At 30.6% G+C, this 21652-nt stretch overlaps 1 protein-coding gene across 1 annotated transcript in view; it reads right to left on the reverse strand.

Moving 5' to 3' along the window:
• LOC148280062 (sarcoplasmic calcium-binding proteins I, III, and IV-like) overlaps window positions 1-21652 on the reverse strand; it is a 119203-nt gene that overhangs the window by 58553 nt on the left and 38998 nt on the right. The window contains exon 2 of the mRNA XM_088228981.1: window positions 6778-6851. Coding sequence (XP_088085107.1) covers window positions 6778-6851 — 74 coding nt within the window. The remainder of the gene's footprint in view (window positions 1-6777; window positions 6852-21652) is intronic.

The raw sequence follows: 21652 nt of genomic DNA on the forward strand, positions 1-21652 counted from the left end.
GACTTAAATGTCTATTTCTTCGAAAGAATCTTACACCGTTATTTATGTGTAAATACAAGTGTTTCTTTCATGTGTACTTTCGTTCATTTTTATATATGTATAAGAGCTGTAAGAACCTTATTGATGTAGTAGTTTTCAACATAGCAGTATGTACCTATTTAAACGATTTTTTTAAACAAAGTATGTCCAAATGTTTGCAGACCGGCTGGATTTCCACCCTAAGGAGTTTTTCACATCTAAATTGGTTGTGACAGAAGGAAAACATTTTTGAGAAAGGAATATGGTAGTCTACGCATTTACAGGGCTTATGAACTGTCGTTGGTGAGAAAATATACCCTATGAGGAGATATATAAAATATATAATATGAGGAGAATGGTGAATGTTACACAATGTGTAAAGTTGCCACTTAAACCAGCCAATGACAGGTCATAAGCCCTATAGATGCCTAGACTTCTAAATTACCTTCTCTTAAATGTTCTTCATCTCTGTTGTTATATGTTAATATAAACAGCTCCCCAGGGAGTTGAATCCAGTCCTTGTCTACAAGAATTTGGACAAACTAAAAATATTGTTGATAAATTACCTGGTCCATGAAGAAGTATAGAAATGGAAAAAATAACATTTTCAGGCGTTGCCTAGTATGTAGGTGAAATAAAAAAATTAGATGAATCTCACCTGCATAAATAAAGGTTTCAGCTCTTTAACTTTACAAACATCAACAGATGAAAGAATTGAAGGAATATAGATGTTCAAATATAGGAAGAATGGTGAATGTTACACAGTGTGTAAAGTGGCCACTTAAACTAGCCATTGACAGGTCATAAGCCCTGTAGATGCCTAGACTTCTATATTACCTTTTCTTAAATGTTCTTCAGCTATGTTGTAATATGTTAGAATATTTTTATGTTATTGAAAAATACATTATAATTACGCGCCCAGCGAATCAGATTTTTTAGCTCTTTTATTTTACAAAAATTGCAAATGGAAGAGCTGAGGAAATGCAGATGTTCACACTTGAGTAGAATGATGAATGTTACACGGTGTGTAAAGTGGCCACTTAAACTAGTCAAAGACAGATCAAAAGTTCTGTAAACGCCTAGACTTCCATATTTCCTTCTCAAAAATAATTTTCCTCTGTTGCAACAAATTTAGGTCTCATAAAAATTTTAACCTTAAGCAAAGGAAGATAATTTTGTTAGTGCTCTTCCGTCCACATACTGTTTGTTATGAAACTGATTAAATACTTGCACTATTTTATGGCTGGCAAAACTAATTAATTTTGATTACATCGAATAGCTATTACAAATTATTTTACGGTTCAATAAAGATTTCACAATGAAATCCTTCATCAAAGTATCGCGAAGTTTGCCATACTTCGGATAAACGACCCCTCGATTTACAAATTAGGCGTGCATTAAGGTCTATGTCGTATTATATGGCCAGAATATGGTATCAGATCTTCTGAAGACTCGACTTGATGAATATCGTGCTATGTAATACATAATAATGAAATATTGAAATAGAACTCGACGTCACGATTGTCAAGGCCAAACATGTCGCGTTTTTGGGGAGACGTATTTATTAACAATTATATTTTTAAAATTATGAATGAGAACGTTTTTCCGAAACGTCCATGGTGATTTTTTCAAATAAAATTAATTTTCCTAAATCCGTTTCGCATATTTTACTAAAAAATCTTTTGTCAAAATGTATGCGCGCATTTCGCGCCGTGATATTGACTATCATATTCACTCATATTTGCTAACGCATATTTGCTTCTCAAAAATGTTGTCGATATAAATAATTAAACGCAAAAAAATATCGAATAAAAATGTAAGACGTTGATTGTTAAAACGTGTTAATAATGTTTTATTATTTCTCAACAATTCCTAAAAAATAGATTTCTCTCCGATATAAGCGTACATAGATAGAACACAAGTAGTACAGCACAAAATCATTATTAAGTACCTTCTGAAATAAAAAATATTCTAAATTAATGTGTGTTTATCGATACTGTAATAAAGCAAATATTGTTTGTAAAATTATCAATAATGCAAACATAAATCTCACTAATAAAATTTGTAAAGCGATCTCCCTCTCTAAAAACAAACGTCTTGCTCTTTTAGAGAAGTAGCAACGTTAAGTCTTTAATGCATAAATATAATATGGGTATATTTAAAAAAATGTAAAACGTTTTCGAAGTCATAATCGAAAATATGTATTTAAAAAAGTGGTAAAGCATTTTTTTTTGTTTGAAATTTTTTTTGCTTGTACCGAAAAAAATAAATAACGTATGAAAAACAGCATTTCTTATCGCTTTACGGAAGATACTAAAATCACGTCTGTTTACTTCTAGGGATATAAAAATCCTGCGGATTCAGGACATCCGATAAAGGATCTAGTACGTATTTTTAATCCGTGATACTCTCCTAACTGTTATCTCATACTTTTATAAATCGTTTCCTTGCAAGTCCAGAACGAAGCAAAATGACGAAAATATAACGTTTTAGGAATCGGCATTACGTGTTTACTCCTTTTCTAGAGTTTAATGTGGTAAAAGTGGTCAAAAGAAAGGAGAACGAAATTAATGGTTCAGCAAAAAGATGCCAGAAAATAAGTTGTGCTACATGCTTTGACCCGTCTGATTGTTGCATAGTGGAATTTAACCTGCGCATTAGTTCTAAGTAAAAAAAATAATGCATCTTATGTTTAAAGCATTTTATCGGCAGTATAAACAATACAGTTTTAAGTGTGTGAAAAAGAACCAGAACCCTGGACAAGCGTTTTTGACTCGATGGATACTCTCGGGTAAAGATCATGAAAAAGAAAATCGAGTGGATATAAATCCGCTTTTTCGTTCTAGGTGATGAATTATAATATCAATTCTTGAAGTTAAAGTTAGTTTATTTATTTACAAATGCCTTCGGAGTTTTCACATTATGATTAACATAAAAAATACATATACGAATGACTCTACAAAAATACAGTTGCAATAAAAAATTAACTCGAAAAAAATAAAATTAACTCGCCCTTAAGAAAAACCCAGTCCTAACCACTTGAATTGAAATACTAATAAAAAAAATAAAATTATGTATTTTCAACAGTTTCTCAAAACATTCATTTTACAAACAAATTAAACGATTTATTTACAGCGAAAAGAAATACGGTCTAACTTTTGAGCGCGTGTGATATGAAAGCGTCACTTTAAAAAAAATCGATAGCTTTTAGTAGTTCTACACCAGGAGTGCGTGAAATTCGTATATAAACTTTGTTTACTATGTAAATGTTTTGCGTAATAATGTTTTTACCTGTCCACCTGTAATTTTTTGAATTTGTAACCATGTAAATAAACTACTTAATTTATCAAGCTGATAAATTAATAAGGCTATTATAAATTTAATCAGACATTACAATTACAATATTCTTAGTTTGTCTAAACGTTTGTAGACACAATACTGGATTTCATGGGGGACTCATTAAGATTAACAAACTACAACAAGGATGGAGAACATTTGAGGAGAGGGAATATGGAAGTCCAGAAATTTAAAGGGCTTAGGCCTTGTCATTGTCTAGTTTAAGTGGCTTCTTTACACATTGTTTAACGTTCACGATTTTGCATATGTTTAAACATGCATATCTCTTATCAACTTCAGGGTGCCTGGAAGAATGACTTGGCAGGTGCCACCGTTTTGTAGCAACAATTCACGGACACTGTATACTTGTAATGGCGTATTAAACAGACTTCATGAACTCGGCAATAGTTATTCCCACGTATCTGATATATTTAGTGTAGGGTATTGTTCCTATAGAACAAACCTTTAGGATTTTTTTAAAGATGGTGAATGGTAATTAGATTTATTTATTCATGCATTTCATAATATATACAGTTTTTGTTCACTTTTCCCAGCTGTATGAAACAATACTAATGATTTTCTTGTTGTATTACTGTAGAATGTTTCATAATTTAATTTAGTTTTTTACATTTATCTTTGAATTGTTTAAATTTTCTACTGAATATGTTGTACAATTTTTAGGTTATTTTTTAAAATATAAACCTTGTATAATTTTTAGGTTTAATTTTTTTTATAAATCTTGGGTATAAGGAAATTTATGTTTCAAAAAAAAAATTAAGCCATAAATGTTAGTATCATAAATTTTTGTAAAAAGCAGAATTGCCGTTTATTTTGATAAATTAAATATTTCTTCAGTTCTTCCATCTGTTGATTTTAGAGAAGTTTAATAGCTAAAACCTTTGTCGGTGTGAATAGATTCATCTGATCGAATTATTTCACATACTAGGCAACGCCTAAAAACTTTTTTTTTTTATTTACTAAAGTGACAATTTACACACTTTCGTTATTTTTATTGATAAATTCATCATAAACGAAAATTGGAGTATAAAAACATATCACAAAACGCATATAAAGAAAACAAACGTTGAATTTAAGTTTAATACTTGTTTTATCCCCAAATTTGAGCACTTTAATTTCAATAAACACACTACAACAGAGATGATAAGACCAACGATACTGTGAACTGTCAAATGCGTATATTTCCTTCTCAAAAATGTTGTCAATACAAATAATTTGATGTAATTTTTTTAAAAATTAAAACGTCAGAATAATATTAACGAATACACACAGAGATGGACAACATTTCGGAGAAGGAAATAAAGAAGACTAGGCATTTACAAGGCTTATGATCCTTCAGTCGCTGTTTTAAGTAGCCAATATGCACATTGTGTAACATTTACTTTTATTATTATTATTTAAATTTTTTTTATAAACTTTTCACGCCCATTAGGCTTTTACATACATGGAAGTTATATAAAATATGAGTATAAAAACAACATAAAATTTAAAAAATACAATATAAAGCAATAAAAGATAGAACAGTGTTTAGAAGTTAAGTTCGGGTTGTGGTCCAGTGGCTAGTGTCTCGGACTCACGGACCAAAGGTCTGTGGTTTGAATCCCACTCTACCCCAACTCAATTCCATTTTATAATAGTGAGTTATTTACAACTCGTTGAAAATAGCCCCCAAAATGAAATATTTGCGTAAATCATAAGAACGCAAATATTTCTTAAAAAAAAAAAAGTTCGCATAAAAAAAAAGATGAGTATACAAACAACATAAATTTAAAAAAAAATAATACAAATAAATAAAATAAAGGATCAGCGTTAAGAAGTATAGCTGGTATAAAAATAAAAAGATGAGTGCATAAACAACATAAATTCAAAAAAATACAATATAAAGAAATAAAATATAGAGCTGTGTTAAGAAGTTTAGTTGGTTATGATTATGCTTATGTTCGAACATTCATATATCTTCTATTATTTTTTCTGTTGATTTTAAACTAGCTAATGAAGGCTCATACGCTCTTTAAATAAATCTTAGATCGGGTTGTGGTCCTGTGGCTAGTGTCTCGGACTCACGGACCAAAGGTCCGTGGTTCGAATCCTACTCTACCCCAACTTAATTCCCATTTTCTAATAGTGAGTTATTTACAACTCGTTGAAAATGGCCCTCAAAATTAAATATTTGGGTAAATCATAAGAACGCAAATATTTCTTTTTTTAAAACAAAAAAAAATAAAAAATGTCTGAACTTCTATATTCCATTTTCTAAAATGTTCTTTATGTCTGTTATCGTGTGTAAATGTTTACAAAATTTGGGCAAACTCTGAACATTGTTTACGTTAATTTAAGAATAGTGAAAAATGGTAGGTAAATAACTTTTTAATAATAAGTTTAGTATTTAAGCACTTTAATCAAAAGAATGCAAAAAAGTAATTATCAAAATAGGGAAGCAAAAAATATCAAAGTGTAAACAACACTTACCCTAAGCGTTTGTTAATTAATACACTTTTTTGTAATATTTGCTTTAAGGAAACCAAAAATGCTTTGGCCAGATTGCGCCAAACTTTTTTTGGGTAATTGTGTCTTCAGACGCCATCATACTTACTATTTTTGTATAAATATATCAAATATTACAATAAGTCTCGATGTAGCAAAAGTGATGAAACCGGTTACTCGTTGTTCCAAATGTGTGGATTAAAGTATCACCCGTCTTTCATTATTCTAGAGTTAATAATAAAAATATGTTTACGTGGAAAGGTTTAAAAATTGTTGATACCAGATCAAACTCCGAGGTAGATATTTGGCACCTATTTTAAATAAAATAAAATTATAAATAGTATTAAAAAAACCTGATGGGAATGCTCGTATTTTTAGATTTTAAAAAAATGACTCGTTTTTGAAACAATTACTTAAATACGTAAAAAAATTTAAGTAAGAAATTGGAGTATAAATTGTACTTTTATGTTTACGAAATATTAAAAAAAAAATAAACAAACCTTTGCCGGGCTTTGTACAGGGCACCGACTCTAGTTAGAAAAGCAACGATACAATAAATAATTATTTAAAAAAATGTATATTATTATTTTTATGTTGATGCTCTCTGTAACAGGGCTGAGAAGGTGTAGTTTGCTTTGCTTTTTAAAAAATGTAATAATTCACGTGTATCTGTTTTTTTTGTAAACTTATAATGAAATAAATATATTTAAAATGTAACGATTAATACTTTGGACCACTAATGAAAATCGTGCACACTTTAAAATCTTTTTATTTATTGCTCCCAAAACGAACTCACAATTAAAGAAATACGATCCATTGTGAGGTGTTGATAAATTTGATAAAAACTTTGTGAATGGCTTGTAAAGCAAATGGTAGATGTACGCAAAATGGCGGAGTAATGAATGTAGATCTGTGACTTACCGAAGAAGACGTTGAACACGTACAAAAGCTTCTTCTTGCGGAAGTCTGAGATAGGCATTGTGTGATGAAGGGGCCTGAAAGGAAAAATTCACTCTTAGAAAGGAAATTCAAGTTTTGTTAAGATGAAAAATGAACACGGTGATTAATATGCTCGCTTCAACATAGAAGTAATTTTTCTCAGACGTTCAATACATATACATGTATGTAGATATAAGATGCAAAAGACAAAGTCAACAAGACAGTATTAACCAAAATACATTTTTTTCTTAATTAATGCTCTTTACTTAAAACAGAAAAATGATGTTCACAAATTACATATTTTTAAATTTACTTCCTATGTTAATTTTTCGTTCTATTAATAAAATTTTTACTCGATGTCTTTATTCAGATAACGATATAATTATTCACATCGGCAAAACATACTGTAGAAATCAAATACGTATACCTAAAATATTATTTTATAAACAATAAAAAAAACATGATTACATCAAGGAAGGATTTCAACAGATATACTAAAATTTTATATTTAGATTTTTTTTTTTCAAATGATTATTGAAGGCATAATTTAACCTGCAATTATATATATATTTTTAATACAACAATACGTGTGTAATTTTAAATGCTTGTGATTCCTCATAAAAACAAAAATTACAGTCTTTTAATTTTAACTTTCCTTTTCAATTAGTTTGAACAAATCTTAGTAATATTTAAAGCATTAACTTTGTGGTCAAACATTTTACTAAATGTTATTAAATTGGTTGGTTTGCGTGTTGGTTTAATTGGTGGCCTGACGAAGATACAGGTACGTCTCGAAACCGGTAGACAAGAAAAGTCGGTAAGTGGTTATATACAAATATTTAATAACATTTAGAGAAAAAATCTTTCTTCAATAATGTTTCTTTATACAAGCATCAATGTACCTAAGTTTGGTCTAAATTTCAAGAGACCTAATCTGCCTGCCGAAAAGTCATTTTATTTTAGTCACATTTTCATTATATTTATTTTCATAAATGACCTAAAAATAATTGTTCATGTCTAATGTATATATAAGTTATTTTTTTAATGGCTCGATTTTGAAAGAACGCCGTTAAAAAATGGAAAATTAGTATTATTTCCGTATTTTTTATAAGACTATAGTCTTAATAAGTCGTAAAATAATGCTACTTAGTACGGTATTTTTCAGAATAAATGGAGAAAAGTAATATTTTAAGGACACAAACATTAGTTTTTTACTGAGGAGGATTAGAATGTCAGCTTTAATATTCTTACGAAACAAGAAAAATCATCCCTTTTTACAAATAAAAAAAGCAATTTTACGAGTAAAAACTACTTATAATTCTCACTTTATGGGTTCAAGTATACTTATTTATTTATTTTATTTATTATGGTTCACAAACAATAAAAAAAACATACAATATTGGTATGATAAACACAATTTGTTATGCTTAGATATTGTTCATCAATTATATGTAAACACAACATGCCCAAATATATTTTTTTAAAGTTAATATATTTAAAAAAAATGACTAGCTTAGTAAAATTATGTTAATATAATGAAAATTATGGCAATAAATTATACAAACAGGTTATTACAAATTATATTACCTAACTAACATAAGGGAAAATTTGATTTACTAAATTGCGTTACAGTTCTCCGATAATTAATGTATTGTTAAAGATATCAATATCAGCATTACTTTCTATATAATTCTATAATCTTAACATACACCATATTCCATTAAGTGTTTTTTACACTTGTATTAAAAATATATATTTTTTTATAATATACGCTGTTCACCCAATGATGCATAGGACATTGATACTCCAATACTTATCATTGAATACATATTCATATTAGTTTTTAAAACAGAAGTGAAGCTGCCGAGAGTCAGAAGTGGAGTCATTTACAGAGTTTATCTGTCATCGACTAGGTTAAGTAATTAATAAACAACATTCACCATTCTGCCTGTTTTTTTTTTTTTAAAAGGAATAACCCGCTAAACATCTATGTAAAGGTTTGTCAGCAGGTGGGATAGAAGGGATATGGAAGAAGGTAATGAAAAATACATTACAACACCTAGCCCGATTAAGAAAAAAATCTTTCTTGGATTTTTTTCTAGCAATGGCGGGAATCGAACCCGCGACGCCAGTTTCACAGTTAGCCGTCTAACCAACTGCGCCACGGCGCCCGTCTATATTTAGTTAACTTCTATATTTATTATCAGCCTCGTGGCGCAGTGGTTAGCGCGTTCGCCTACCATGCAAGAGGTCTCGGTTCGATTCCTTACATGGTTGATATGAAATATTGATTTACAAGGGCTAAAGCGCAAGACTGATCATATTTCCTTCATGGAACAAAAATGATCAAAATACACTACGATTGGTGTACCAATAAAGTGCCCTTTGTACCATTTGGCGCGGAAAGGGAATGTTGATGATGATGATATTCACGTATAGGATTTTTAATTACTATGTAATGATATTACATTCTCATGCTCGTTGGCTCTCATGGAGTAAAGTTAAACTTTTTTACAAACCAGAAATAATTGTATTTGATTCGTTTCTAAGGCACACAACGGGAAAAAATTCAACTAACATTTTTTTATAAAACTTGATGATTTTTGTTAACAGTATTTTGAATAAGTTCATATCTTTATAAGCAAAAACTGACACTTATTGTATATTTTTTATCTTATACACTAAGGCAATAAGATAAGTAAAATGCTTCAGATCCAGTCCGTGGAATTCCCTTCATTAAAAAATACTGTATGAACACTTCCAGGAATCAAACTTGAGACCTCAGACATGGCAGGCATAGCACGCTCTAAACTGTACACCACGAGGCCGGCTTTTCATCACTCGATTTTCCCTTTCAGGATTTATACCTGAGAGAAACCATCGAGGCAGAAATACTTCTCCAGGGTTCTGATTTTATTTTACATATAACTATGGAACGATAAAAGCAGTAAAATTGATAAATTTATTAAATGCGGTTTATGAAATTTGTATTTAAAAATGTATCTCAAATTTCAACAAAATATTTTTTCGCGGAAGCGAAACCGATAGGAAGACTCGTTTTCCCTTGAGTAGGTATTTTACTGTCCCTGTACTCGCACCTGAAACGTACGACTGATCACCTTAACAAAATGAATCAGTTATTTGAGATAAGTTGCATTTTGTGTGTCAATGCAGTGCCCTATGCACAATCCGGCAAGGAAAGTTGAATGATGGTGGTGATTTTTGAGATTTTCTTTTGAGTGTTCACATTACAAGTACCTTTTACATTACATATATTTATATATTATATTATATACATCAAGGTATTTCGAATACTATCTGAATGTTTACAACTTACATTTAAAAGACTCAAACTAAAGAACATAAAATAATTAAAAAAATATTGTATATTCATAGCTAACGAAACATGAGAAATAAAACGAAAATTTAAATAATATTTGAGTTTGTCCAAATGTTTGTAGACAAAATACTGGATTTAATCCCCTCGGGAGTCATTAAGATTAACAAATGAATATGGATGTTCAAACATAGGCAAAATGGTGAATGTTTCACAGTGACCAGCCAATGAGAGACCGTAAGCCCTGTAAATGCCCCGACTTTTATATTCCCTTCTTTAAGGTATTCTTCATCCCTGTTGTTATTTGAAAATTTAAATGTTATTAAATATTTGAATAATATATTACTACTTACCGACTTTTCTATGAATGTATATCGGTTTCGAAACGTATTTGTCTATTTGTCAGGACACCAATTAACATGCACAGTGCATCAGTGTTACTACTAAAACTATGTTATTTTAAATCGGAACGATGGTTTTATATTTTTTGTGCAACTATGCCGAAGGTGTAAAGTGGGATTTAGATGTTATTTTTAGTTTATTACAGCCCTGACAAAAGAACGGGTAGATATAAAAAAGTCGGTAAGTGGCTTTACAAATATTTGATAGTATTAAGTAAAATATTTGACCACAAAGTTAATGCTTTAAATAATAATGTGACGAAAAATATCCAAATTTTTAAAGAGGCGGTGACAAAATCGACAAAGGGCATGTTTGCCACTTAATACTGGCCTAATCTTGTTGAATAATCAGTAATTTTGAATACTTGAGTACGCGATTATGTAGGAGGAAAAGCCTTCAAAAGCCTTCATAAAGGTGACACGTTTTATAACCGCGCGTCAGTCAATTTCCTTTTCAAGAAATGATAAAGATTTAGTCTCTGAAAAGATTTTCGCCTTTGGAAACTGTCTGAATTTTCAACCCCCATTTATATTTGTAGATTTTTCATTTGAGAACCCATTGATGAGACTTTTATAATATATATTGCAGAGATACGCTTTAAATAATAGCAATGAGAATAATCGGCTTACGTGAGTATGCGGTTGAATAATATGTAAGTGCGTAAATTTTCAAGGTCGCTGTTGTCATTATGTATTGTTTTTAAGTGATCCTGTGAAAGTTAGATTCGTTTCAAAGTTTCTGCTGAAGGCGTTGAACGAGGCGATTGAAATACACATACACATAAATAACAAAAACAGAGAGGACGGGCTTAAAATAAAATTCTGCAAAATAACACTGAATGTACCTAAACATGTTGTACATACACACATATTTTTTCTACCTAACACAAAGCATACCATAAAGATGGCTTCGGTTACGGTAGCCGGACGTCAGAAAGAATCTAACAAATATTTTTGCTATTCATATGTTATGTTCACCAAACAAATGACTCTTTTTAATTTGCTGGTGTTGTTTTTTGTGATTTGGTTGTACAACCAGACGTCTGATTGTGGATGGAGTAGCCGCCTATAATCATATAACTAAAAAATTGTAGTGAAGAACCACCGTAGGCGAACATCCTTACTACTACGTTACGAGGCGGATTAATCTCCACGCGCTTTTCTTTTTCAGGATTTTTACCTGAGAGTATCCATCGCATTCTGTCAAAAATACTCGTCAAGAGTTTTGGTTCTATTTTACACTCAGAACTATTTGCATTATTTATCATAAATTTAAAATTAAAAGACTCATCCGGAAACAAACGCCCACTGTCATTTGACCTACTATCGTCTTAAAGACAGTACAGAAATTAATCGTTCATGTTCTGTATCGAAACAATAGCTTATCAAAACATCCAAGTTGCTGACGGCCATGGAATTATTATATGACTTTAAGTCCCCACTAGGAAGTAAAGTAAACATTGGCAATTACTACATACAAGAAGAAGCATCCTGAGATACTTAGTTTAGTCCAGTCAGTTAGTTAGTCACGTAAGTAAAACGTTAACGCAGTAACTCTCTGGTACTACGTTTATTCAATATGTAATAAATACACTTAAACGCATGACGTCATTTTCTTCTGTCACCCACAACTGGGTTTTATTTGAAATGTTAAACTTGAATATTTAAAAGTTAAAACGATTATTTTAATAAACGGTTATGAATAATTCATCAACCCGTTATGCCCATCACTACGACTTAGCATCCCGGACAGGAATTCTCTTCTGAGTTTTGCTGAAGATGTACAGACGTTTTTGTGGATTCAAAAGATTTATTATGATTTGATATTTTAATGTGAATACCGGAAATATTTTGTACAACTTTAAAATACAAATTTCTCTTTTAAGTCAATAAAGTTTAAAGTTTTCATTTTTTACGGACCGATTCGAACGTTCACACGGTGTTACTCACGTAAACGTCCCCCGGAAAAAGTGTAGGGCTGGCTTCTAAGGAATTATAAAGTCAAGCCAAAAAAGTTATTCGTTTTCGTATAAAAAAAAAGAATCATCGTTTTTAGCAAGTTGAAGGAAGAAATATGAGAAAAATACGTTAGTAAAATTTGTTAGTCATTAGTTCGTGTAATCAAGGACTTCGTAACTGGTAACTGAAATTTGAGATGTTATTTGTGGCGAAATCTTAATGTATAACGGAAAGTTATTCAACAAAAAAAAACGGGTAAGTTTTAGATAGTGAAATTTATTTACAAATGATTTCGTTATAACATAGACATTTGTGAGTAACAGCATAGACATTATATAAATATTACGGACAGTCTGATGGAAATACGAAACTGAAATTATATTTTTCGATTTACCAATGGCAATTTTGTATTTCTGTGTGTATTTTATATGAGATATTGTAGGATTAAGGTTAATCCTGCAGTTTGCAACCGCGTCACGTCTGATATTGAATTGGTTTAAAAGAGATCCCTTAACCAAAGAACTGGGCAAAAATAATTTTTATGGTTTGTTTGTCACAGTTTTTATATCAAAGCAACAAAAATTAATGTTAATCAACGAGAAATATTAGAGTATCTCTTTGAGAAGAGAAAAAGTTTACCCATTTACAGAATCCTGTCATTGCCCACACTAAGTGACATTTAAGGGCCGTTTATACGTGGACAATGCAATAAAAAACATTTAGAAAAAAGTCGCAAATTTCTATTTTATATAAGGCAGTAAAAAACCGAAGGTTGTATGGATGGGTACGCGTGATTTGATTTGAGGTTAAATGAGAAAATGGACTACAATTGAAGTTATTTATTGAGTAGATACACACAAGTTACATCCTTACAATTTTGTACAGGAGGAATTTACAATGGCGAACACTGGCGAGGAGCTTGCAATACGAAATGCCAAGATAAAATGTGCATATCGTCACTTAAGCGGCAACATGACCTATCTCATTTTTTTTGCACATTACAGGAAAGACAAAAAACTGAGTAAGATATACGTCATGTTATCTAGAAAATTTTGATATGTCATGTTAATATGAGTTGATTTGTGGTGCCTCTAGTGGGAGTTCGTCAAAACTGAGTATGCAGGTCGATTTAGAAGGCTACAAAGCTTTTACATACTCATCTCAATATGGTAAAAACATGAGATTGGTCATGTTGCCGCTTAAGCGACGTTTAATTACTTGTCCGAGCTGACGCTGCGTTGAGTTACACGTTGCGGGCCAGAACGATGTTCGACCCTGCCAACTTTATGTGTTCAGTTACTTTTAAATGAAATAAATGTACATTGTTATTATTAGAGCACACATAATTACATGTTTATGTGCTCCCTATTTCAAGATTCAAAATAAAATAAATATGTCTGACAATATTGTCTTGTCCCAGCTCTGCAAAAAGCTTACAATATAAACACTGGACAGTACACAAATTCTGACGCAGTTCATACATGAGCGCTGCGAAAGTGAATACACGACGGCGCGGCGTTTATTACGAACGAATTCACGAAAAATACTTTTTATTTTTTACCAGAATGTATTGGAATTGTTGGAAAGCAAATTAAACATTGAAATCTTTTTTTCTGTCTCCATTTCCGGCAAAAAAAATGTGCGAGAGCGACACGTTAATGTTTAGCAAATCGCTGTTGTCACGAAGTCTTGTCCGTGTATGTGGGTGAAGGTTATCACTGTCCCACGGAGATAGCATGCCGGTCTATCTCGGTGGCAATATTTCGAAATAATTTTTTGTCCTACAACTTGCTAGACAATGGTCGAGTCCTAGGTCAAAACCATATTGTATTGTCCACGCGTAAACGGCCTTTACTGCCACCGTACCAAGCTAATGATACTTTTGAACCGAGTGAGGGATATAACCAAAGCCTTTACAGGGCACTGCACATTTAATAAACTCCTTGGTAGAATGAATCTGAAATGTTTTTTTGTGGAAAGTACATCTTAGTCTGTAGCTCAATCATAAATAACTATCGACGTGCTTTAAAACATGCTAAGCATTTGAGCGATCACAATAAACAATAATGAACATGCTAAAGTTATCGCAGCCATAAAAATCGACGCGTGTGTAATCTCCAAGTCAACGCTCGTGTCGGTTTGTTTTTTGTTTTCCTCGTAAATAAATACAGTTCATTGGCAAAAATCGGCGTTTACTTTTAAAAATAACAAAATATATTGCATTTGTAAAAAAGTAAGGAGTATCTTATTTATTTATCAATTTATATATACGCCCAATGGACATATTATTATTTTAAAGGGCCCAAGATTATTACAGAGGAAGAAATACACGATGGTAAATAGTAGACTTGGTGGGAGTGGAAGCGGGAGAGAGGCGTTTATAATTGAATTTGATCCAGTGATCGTTTGAAAAAAGACAACTTGTTGTCAAAGAAATCAAGACTGGTATATTTGTTGACAGACCTAAGAATTCTGGGCATAGAATGAAAACCATTGATAGTTCTATAGTTCGGTAGTAAGATGGCAGAAGGGACCATCTGTATTTTTGTCTATGTTTTTGTTTTCAAAAGTTTGAATGAATATTTCTGTAAATACACGCAGAAAAAAATTTAAAAAATCAGCGTCATTTAGAATGGGAATTTACTATTGAAAAGCAACACTAAAATATTTTAGTTTGTGGATTGAAGTCTTGAAATTGAGACGTATTTCAACTCTCCTTAACATTTTTGAAAATTACAGATGGTTCCTTCTGCCATCTGACTTCCGTGTTATCGGTATGAAAGAGTATGTTTTGTCTGAGATTTCTGGTTGGGATATTTAATTTTATTGAGCTCAGTAGTTCAGGCGCATCAAAGAGTTAGTTGAGAATTTTAAATATAACCAGAAGGTCGGATTTATTTCGACGGTCTTGAAGAGAAGATATATTTAAGGTTGTTCTTAACACATTATACGTATATTGGCATCTGGATAAGCCCAACCTCCAGCCTTTTTTTCTGAAAATTTGATATTGAACTGATTCAATATTCTTGATGTGAACATTACAATATGGAGACCAGATAACAGGGGAATACTCTAGGTGCAAACGAACTTAGGAACGGAAGAGAGTTTTAAAGGTATTGATATTTTTGAATTCAGTTGTGCTTCTGTTTATAAATCCAAGGAGTTTTAAGGATCTATTAATAACATGTTCTGTATGAATTGTAAAAAAAAAATAGTGTCAAGTATAATACCTAAATCTCGTATACTAGACACAGATGATAATATTTCATCGCTCAGTGTGAAATCGGATATGATTGGATTTTTCACACGAAAAAATCTCATAACCTTGCACTTACTTAAGTTGAGATGTAGATTATTGGATGAGCACCAGGTGCTAAAAGACAGTAAATCAGATTGTATTCTAATACAAAAAAGGGAAAAAAACCTTTGACATGGACGAGCGACACATCGTATTTCGGATCCCTGAGGATAGTTATGGAGTTGAAAGATGTAAATGACAGTGCTGAAAAGGGGTGTCAAATTAACGCAAGATTTTCGTTGACTACTGACTGTAGATGAGAAACATAAGCAATGTGTGTTGTAATGTGTTCAAAAACATCCAGATTGCAAGAAAGTAACATTAAAAAAATAGTATCCACAAGAATACTTCTTCATCCTCTTCCTTTGCTTTCTCTAAGACTGCATCCTGTTATTGCTCTGAGTCTGTTCCTGGAATGCGGACGTCCAGCAGTCTCGCCATTTTTTTGGTGGTATTGGTAAAATTATAATTACTATGGTGACTGCTTTTCTTGACATTTGGCTTGCCAACCGCCAGCTAAATGCAATGAATAGCATGATAAAAAATTAATAAATAAATAAAAATATCAGTTTTGGAATATTTTCCATATTTACACCGGTGAAATTCAAATACGAGATTGCGCAGCAGGATTGTTCGTCGCGAAATGTAAATATTTTGATATTTAATATTAGGTGTTCACGGATGTTCCATTGTAATCGGGAATACGATCGAATACGATCTCGAGTACGAGGAAAGTAAAATTTAGTTTTAAGTTCTTCTTTTTCCTCGGATATTTATTTCTTACTTTATGCAAATGTTTTATGCGAGAGAAGCCGCAACCTCGGGGGACCGCGGCGCTGGTTCATCCAGAGTACTATGTTCAGAGTACTATATACTAGGCTCGCCGCCTACCTAATATCCCGATATTTGAAGGATCTGGGCTTGGAGGGGGAGATTAAGCAATATGAGAGCACTCGCCTTGCACAAAAATATGTATATTCTTATTCAAACTCTGAAAGATAGGGGTCAGTGCTACTTTGTAGGCTCCTGAAGTCAGCGTCAATGCAACATGTCTAGATCTATTGGGACGGGTCTCAGTAAATAGAGAAATATAACTTTTTTAATGTAACAAGGATCTATGAAATATTATCTAGTAAAAAAAATATTAGTAGCGTAATTATTTTTTTTAATTTGTGATTTTTGATTCCCGCAAAAACGGGCATTGTATTAGCCGCGCCCTTAATACGTGAGGATTCATGTTTATTTTCAACTTTATTCCAAATCATTCATGATTTTATCGAACGTCGTCACAACTATCAATGCAAACATGTCGCGTTTTTTTAGTGACATATTTATGTATATATATTTTTTGATTAGTAAGTGAAAACATGATTGATTTTCAAAATACAAAAAAATATTCTAAATCCATTACAAAATCCAGGTTTTTTTTATATTTTTTTTTTAGAGTCTTTATTCAATAAAATATACATATTATTACATTATAATACATTATAAAGAAAACAAAGTATTAAGATATATTTTGTCCCGATAAACTATTCAATAATAGTTTGTCATCGGGTGCTCAGACATTAGTTTTAATTAATAATCAAATAAGAAGAGTACAGACATAATACTGTATACGTATAAAATAATAAACATAAAAATAGTTTAAAGATTTTTTTTTTTTTTTTTAAGTAAGAAAATAGAGTAAAATAATACAATTAAAATTAAAGAATAGTAATTCACTTAAATATATTTTAAATATAAGAAAAAAATAATAATAGACACATATATAAATAGTGTGTGCTCATAAATGTAATCAAAACAAGATAAAAAATAAATTAAACAAGGTAAAGTAAATCTAGAATTTCAATTCATATCTACAGAAAAAAAAAAAAAAAAAAATTAGTAAGAAAATTAAAAGTACATATTAAAATTAAGATCTAACATTTTACATTTGTAAATGAAATAAGAAAGTAAGAAAGTAATAAAAGAAAAGAAAAGGTTAACCCAAGAAAATAACAAAAATGTAATTAATGAGGGATAAATTTTTTTTTTTTTTCAAAAAATGTATATATGTAAAAAAAATAATAATAAGTAAAAAATATTAAAAAAATTAAAAAATGTATTACATAAATATTACATAAATAATAAATCAATATAGGAACGTTTTATCTACTAACCACTTACGTAATAGAAACTTAATTTTATTTTTACTATGACATGTTTTCATGTCAAGTGGCAACAAATTAAATACTTTTGGAACAATATAATCCAACGTACGTTGTCCATATTTATTTTTAAATTTTGGTACTACTAGGCCATCAACAGATGTAAATCTTGTTAGATAGCTGTGTTCTAATTTATTTTTATATATCGAGCTGAACATCTGTTGGATAACAATTTTGCTCCATAAAATACCCTTAACTGGTAAAACATTTAATTTATCATACATAAATGGGGTATTATTCCTCTGATTGTATACATAATTGGGTGCAATCAATTTGACAAGTGCATTTTGAACATTTTGTACATATTTAATGTTTGTTGAACAAGAATGTCCCCAAGCAGTGATCCCGTATCTTATTATAGATTCTCCCAGAGACAAATATACTAATCTTAGTGTGGAGAGAGGAACTAAAAACTTTAATTTGTGTAGTTGACTAACTACAGATCTTAACCGTTTGCATGTTTTCATAATATGAATATTCCACTTAAAAAAGTTATCAATAGTTAAACCTAAATAAACATATTCATTCACAATTTTTAATTTATCGCATAAGCAAGCTCTATCAAAGGTAGAGTTATGAAGGCATTCAAAATTATGAGTTTTTACAATAGGTAACATATTTGTTTTGGCGTGTGGCGATCTAACATGCATTAATTGACTTTTTTTGGCATTTATTAAAAGACCCGCATCATGACACCAAATTTGTAAAATATTAAAGTCATCCTGCAACATTTCAGTACATTTATTAATATCCCTATGCGAAACAACTAGAGCAGTATCGTCTGCATAAACAAAGTGTTTAACATGTGAAAAAATATTTTTAATGAATGATACATATATTATATACAATATGGGTCCTAATATGGAACCCTGGGGGACACCTGCTTTGATATTTCTATTACTGCTTTGTGCACTATCGATACTTACGGACATTGTTCTATTAGTTAGGTAGTTTTTGAAGAGGTTAAGTAATGGTCCTCTTATTCCGATTATATTTAAACATTTTAATAGTTTACAATGATCTATAGTATCAAAAGCCTTAGAAAAATCAATAAATAATATTAATACATGTTTTCTATTATTTAGTTCATTATTAACATAATTAGCAAAACTTTGGAGAAGAGTTTCAGTACTCTTCTTTTTTTGAAAACCGTGTTGGTTAATATCAATTATTCCAAAAAGTCCGAGATATTTTGTTAATTTTAATAATACATATTTTTCAAAGATCTTTTCAAGAGCAGGTAGAATACTAATAGGTCTATAATTTCCTAATAATGAATGATCACCTCCTTTGTATATTGGTCTAATTATACTGCATTTTAATTTCAATGGAATTTCGCCCTGAGATATAATTTTATTTATTAAATGCGTTACAATCGGTCCTAGAATATCAATATGTTTTTTAATATCAACCATTCTGATTAGATCAGCTCCTGGTGCTTTCGAGTTTTTCATTAGCCTTATGATATTAACGATTTCAAATAGTTTAGCTTGAGGTAAGTATAGACTGTGGGGGAGCTCTTCAGATATTGATTTATCAATTTTCTTGTCACAGATGTGTAACATTTGAGACACATTTTCAGAGAAATACTCGGCAAAATCATTCGAGACCTTTTCAACGTTATCATCATTGTTAACAAAGTACCTTTTAATAACTTCATCACAGTTTGTTTTAGATTTTCTGCCCAATATTCTGTTACATTCGTCCCATGTCTTTTTAACATCATTGAAACAATTTTGAAATTTCACATTGTAATGTGCGATCTTAAATTTGTTAATTTTTTTATTTAGATTGTTCCGTAACCTTTTATATTCCTTTTCGTAATATTTATTGCCAGGAGAGCTTTTCCATTTCTTAAATAATACGTCTCTAAATTTTATATCATTCAATATTTCACCATTCATCCAATCTTTAACAGCGCGAGGTCTGGTTTTATTCTTATATGAAACTAAAACTAAACTATCCTTATATATATTCGCAAAATTCTCACTAATTTTATTGTATAATGCGTTGACATCATTTTCCCCTAGGAGGGCATGCCAGTCATATTTTGTAATGTGTCTATCTACACACTTCTGTGACAGTATGTACGTTGGTTTACTTTTGGCAGCATTTAGATAGTTATTATTTGCGGCAAATTGAAAACTAATCGCTGTCGTATAATGATCAGCTATCATGTATTCGCATACACAGGCACGTATGTTTGCGGAGAACGCCTCTCGCCGCATACCACCTTCCTTTTTTGGAATATATCTCAAGTATATGTGGTCTATACATGAGATAGTAATTCCATTTCTAACTATCGCTTCCCTTGTGACGTCGGAAATACATTTTACTAAAAAGTTATCAGTCATTATGTTTTCATATGAGATAGTCATCGGATCAAATTCATTCAAAAGATTTAAATTAATATCTCCTAAGAACAATAAGTTTTCATTTATATTTATACTATCTTTGAGGAATAGTGAGATTTCATTTAAGAACCCCTGTTTGTTTAGATTTGGGGGTCTATATATTGCCAGGATATGTACATTGCTTTTATTAGGTAAAGTCAAAGTCCCAAATACATTTTCGAAAAAAGTGGTTTGTAATGTTTTTTTTATTAAAATTTAACCTCTTACTAATATATAGCATTATTCCGCCACCCTGCTTATTAGTTCTGCAAAAATTGAAAGAATTATACTCTGATATATTATAAAAACAGGTTTCATGTTCCTTGATCGAAGTTTCACATAGCATTAGAACATCAATAAACTGTAAGCAGTTCTTGAAATATGCATAGAATATATCCCAATATTTACATATTGAGCGAATATTTAACTGGACACAAGTAATTTTATTATTTAAACGCATATTACAATTAATTAATTCAATGAAATCCTCTAGTTTGCTAACTCTTATATATTCGACGTCGCTCTCGTAATCTATAAATTCAAGACTCATGGCATGATATTCCCTTTCAATATAATACAATCTATCAAAATATAAATATGTTCACAGTGTTTAAGAAGCTTTTTAAGCCTAAATAAAATATAGAAATATACTTGTGACAGTTGTAGTGAATAAAAAAACATAATATTGTATACAAAAGCAGGTAACATAATATGGTTCAAAAACAACCGATGAGGTAAATATAATAGTGATGTATGACTATTATATGTTAAAAAAATTGTCATATCAACAAATTTATAAATGAAATAATATATACAAGTTTTAGCCGTGTCATAATATTCAATGCAATATATATAATTTAGTAAATATTTCCTTAGTTTTAATATTTCAATGGAATAACCATATACTATTCTTAAAAATGTAAAACAATAAATAAAAGAGAGTATGTATGTTACAAGTAGTATACCTATACAATTAGAAAACACAACACCGTGCATTATAAGCACGTATATGAAAACTTTTAAAACTAGTACTTGTTGAAGAGATTTATTTTTATTATAAAATATAAGTCTCATTAAATTGTATATAAATATCCGTTGATTTAGTTGCATATCTACCAAATTCATATAAAAATATTTACGCGTACGAGTATGTTCACTAAAGTAAAAATAAAAAATGAGGCGTGAAACCAGTTCACGGATTAAAATGTAAACAACACTAGATAATATATTGTCATGAATGTAGTAAAATTTAAGTATTT

The sequence above is a fragment of the Micrasema longulum genome, unplaced genomic scaffold (assembly GCF_059751315.1).
Source record: "Micrasema longulum isolate JH-2025_06_02 unplaced genomic scaffold, ASM5975131v1 h1tg000621l, whole genome shotgun sequence".
Classification (NCBI taxonomy): Eukaryota; Metazoa; Arthropoda; class Insecta; order Trichoptera; family Brachycentridae; genus Micrasema; species Micrasema longulum.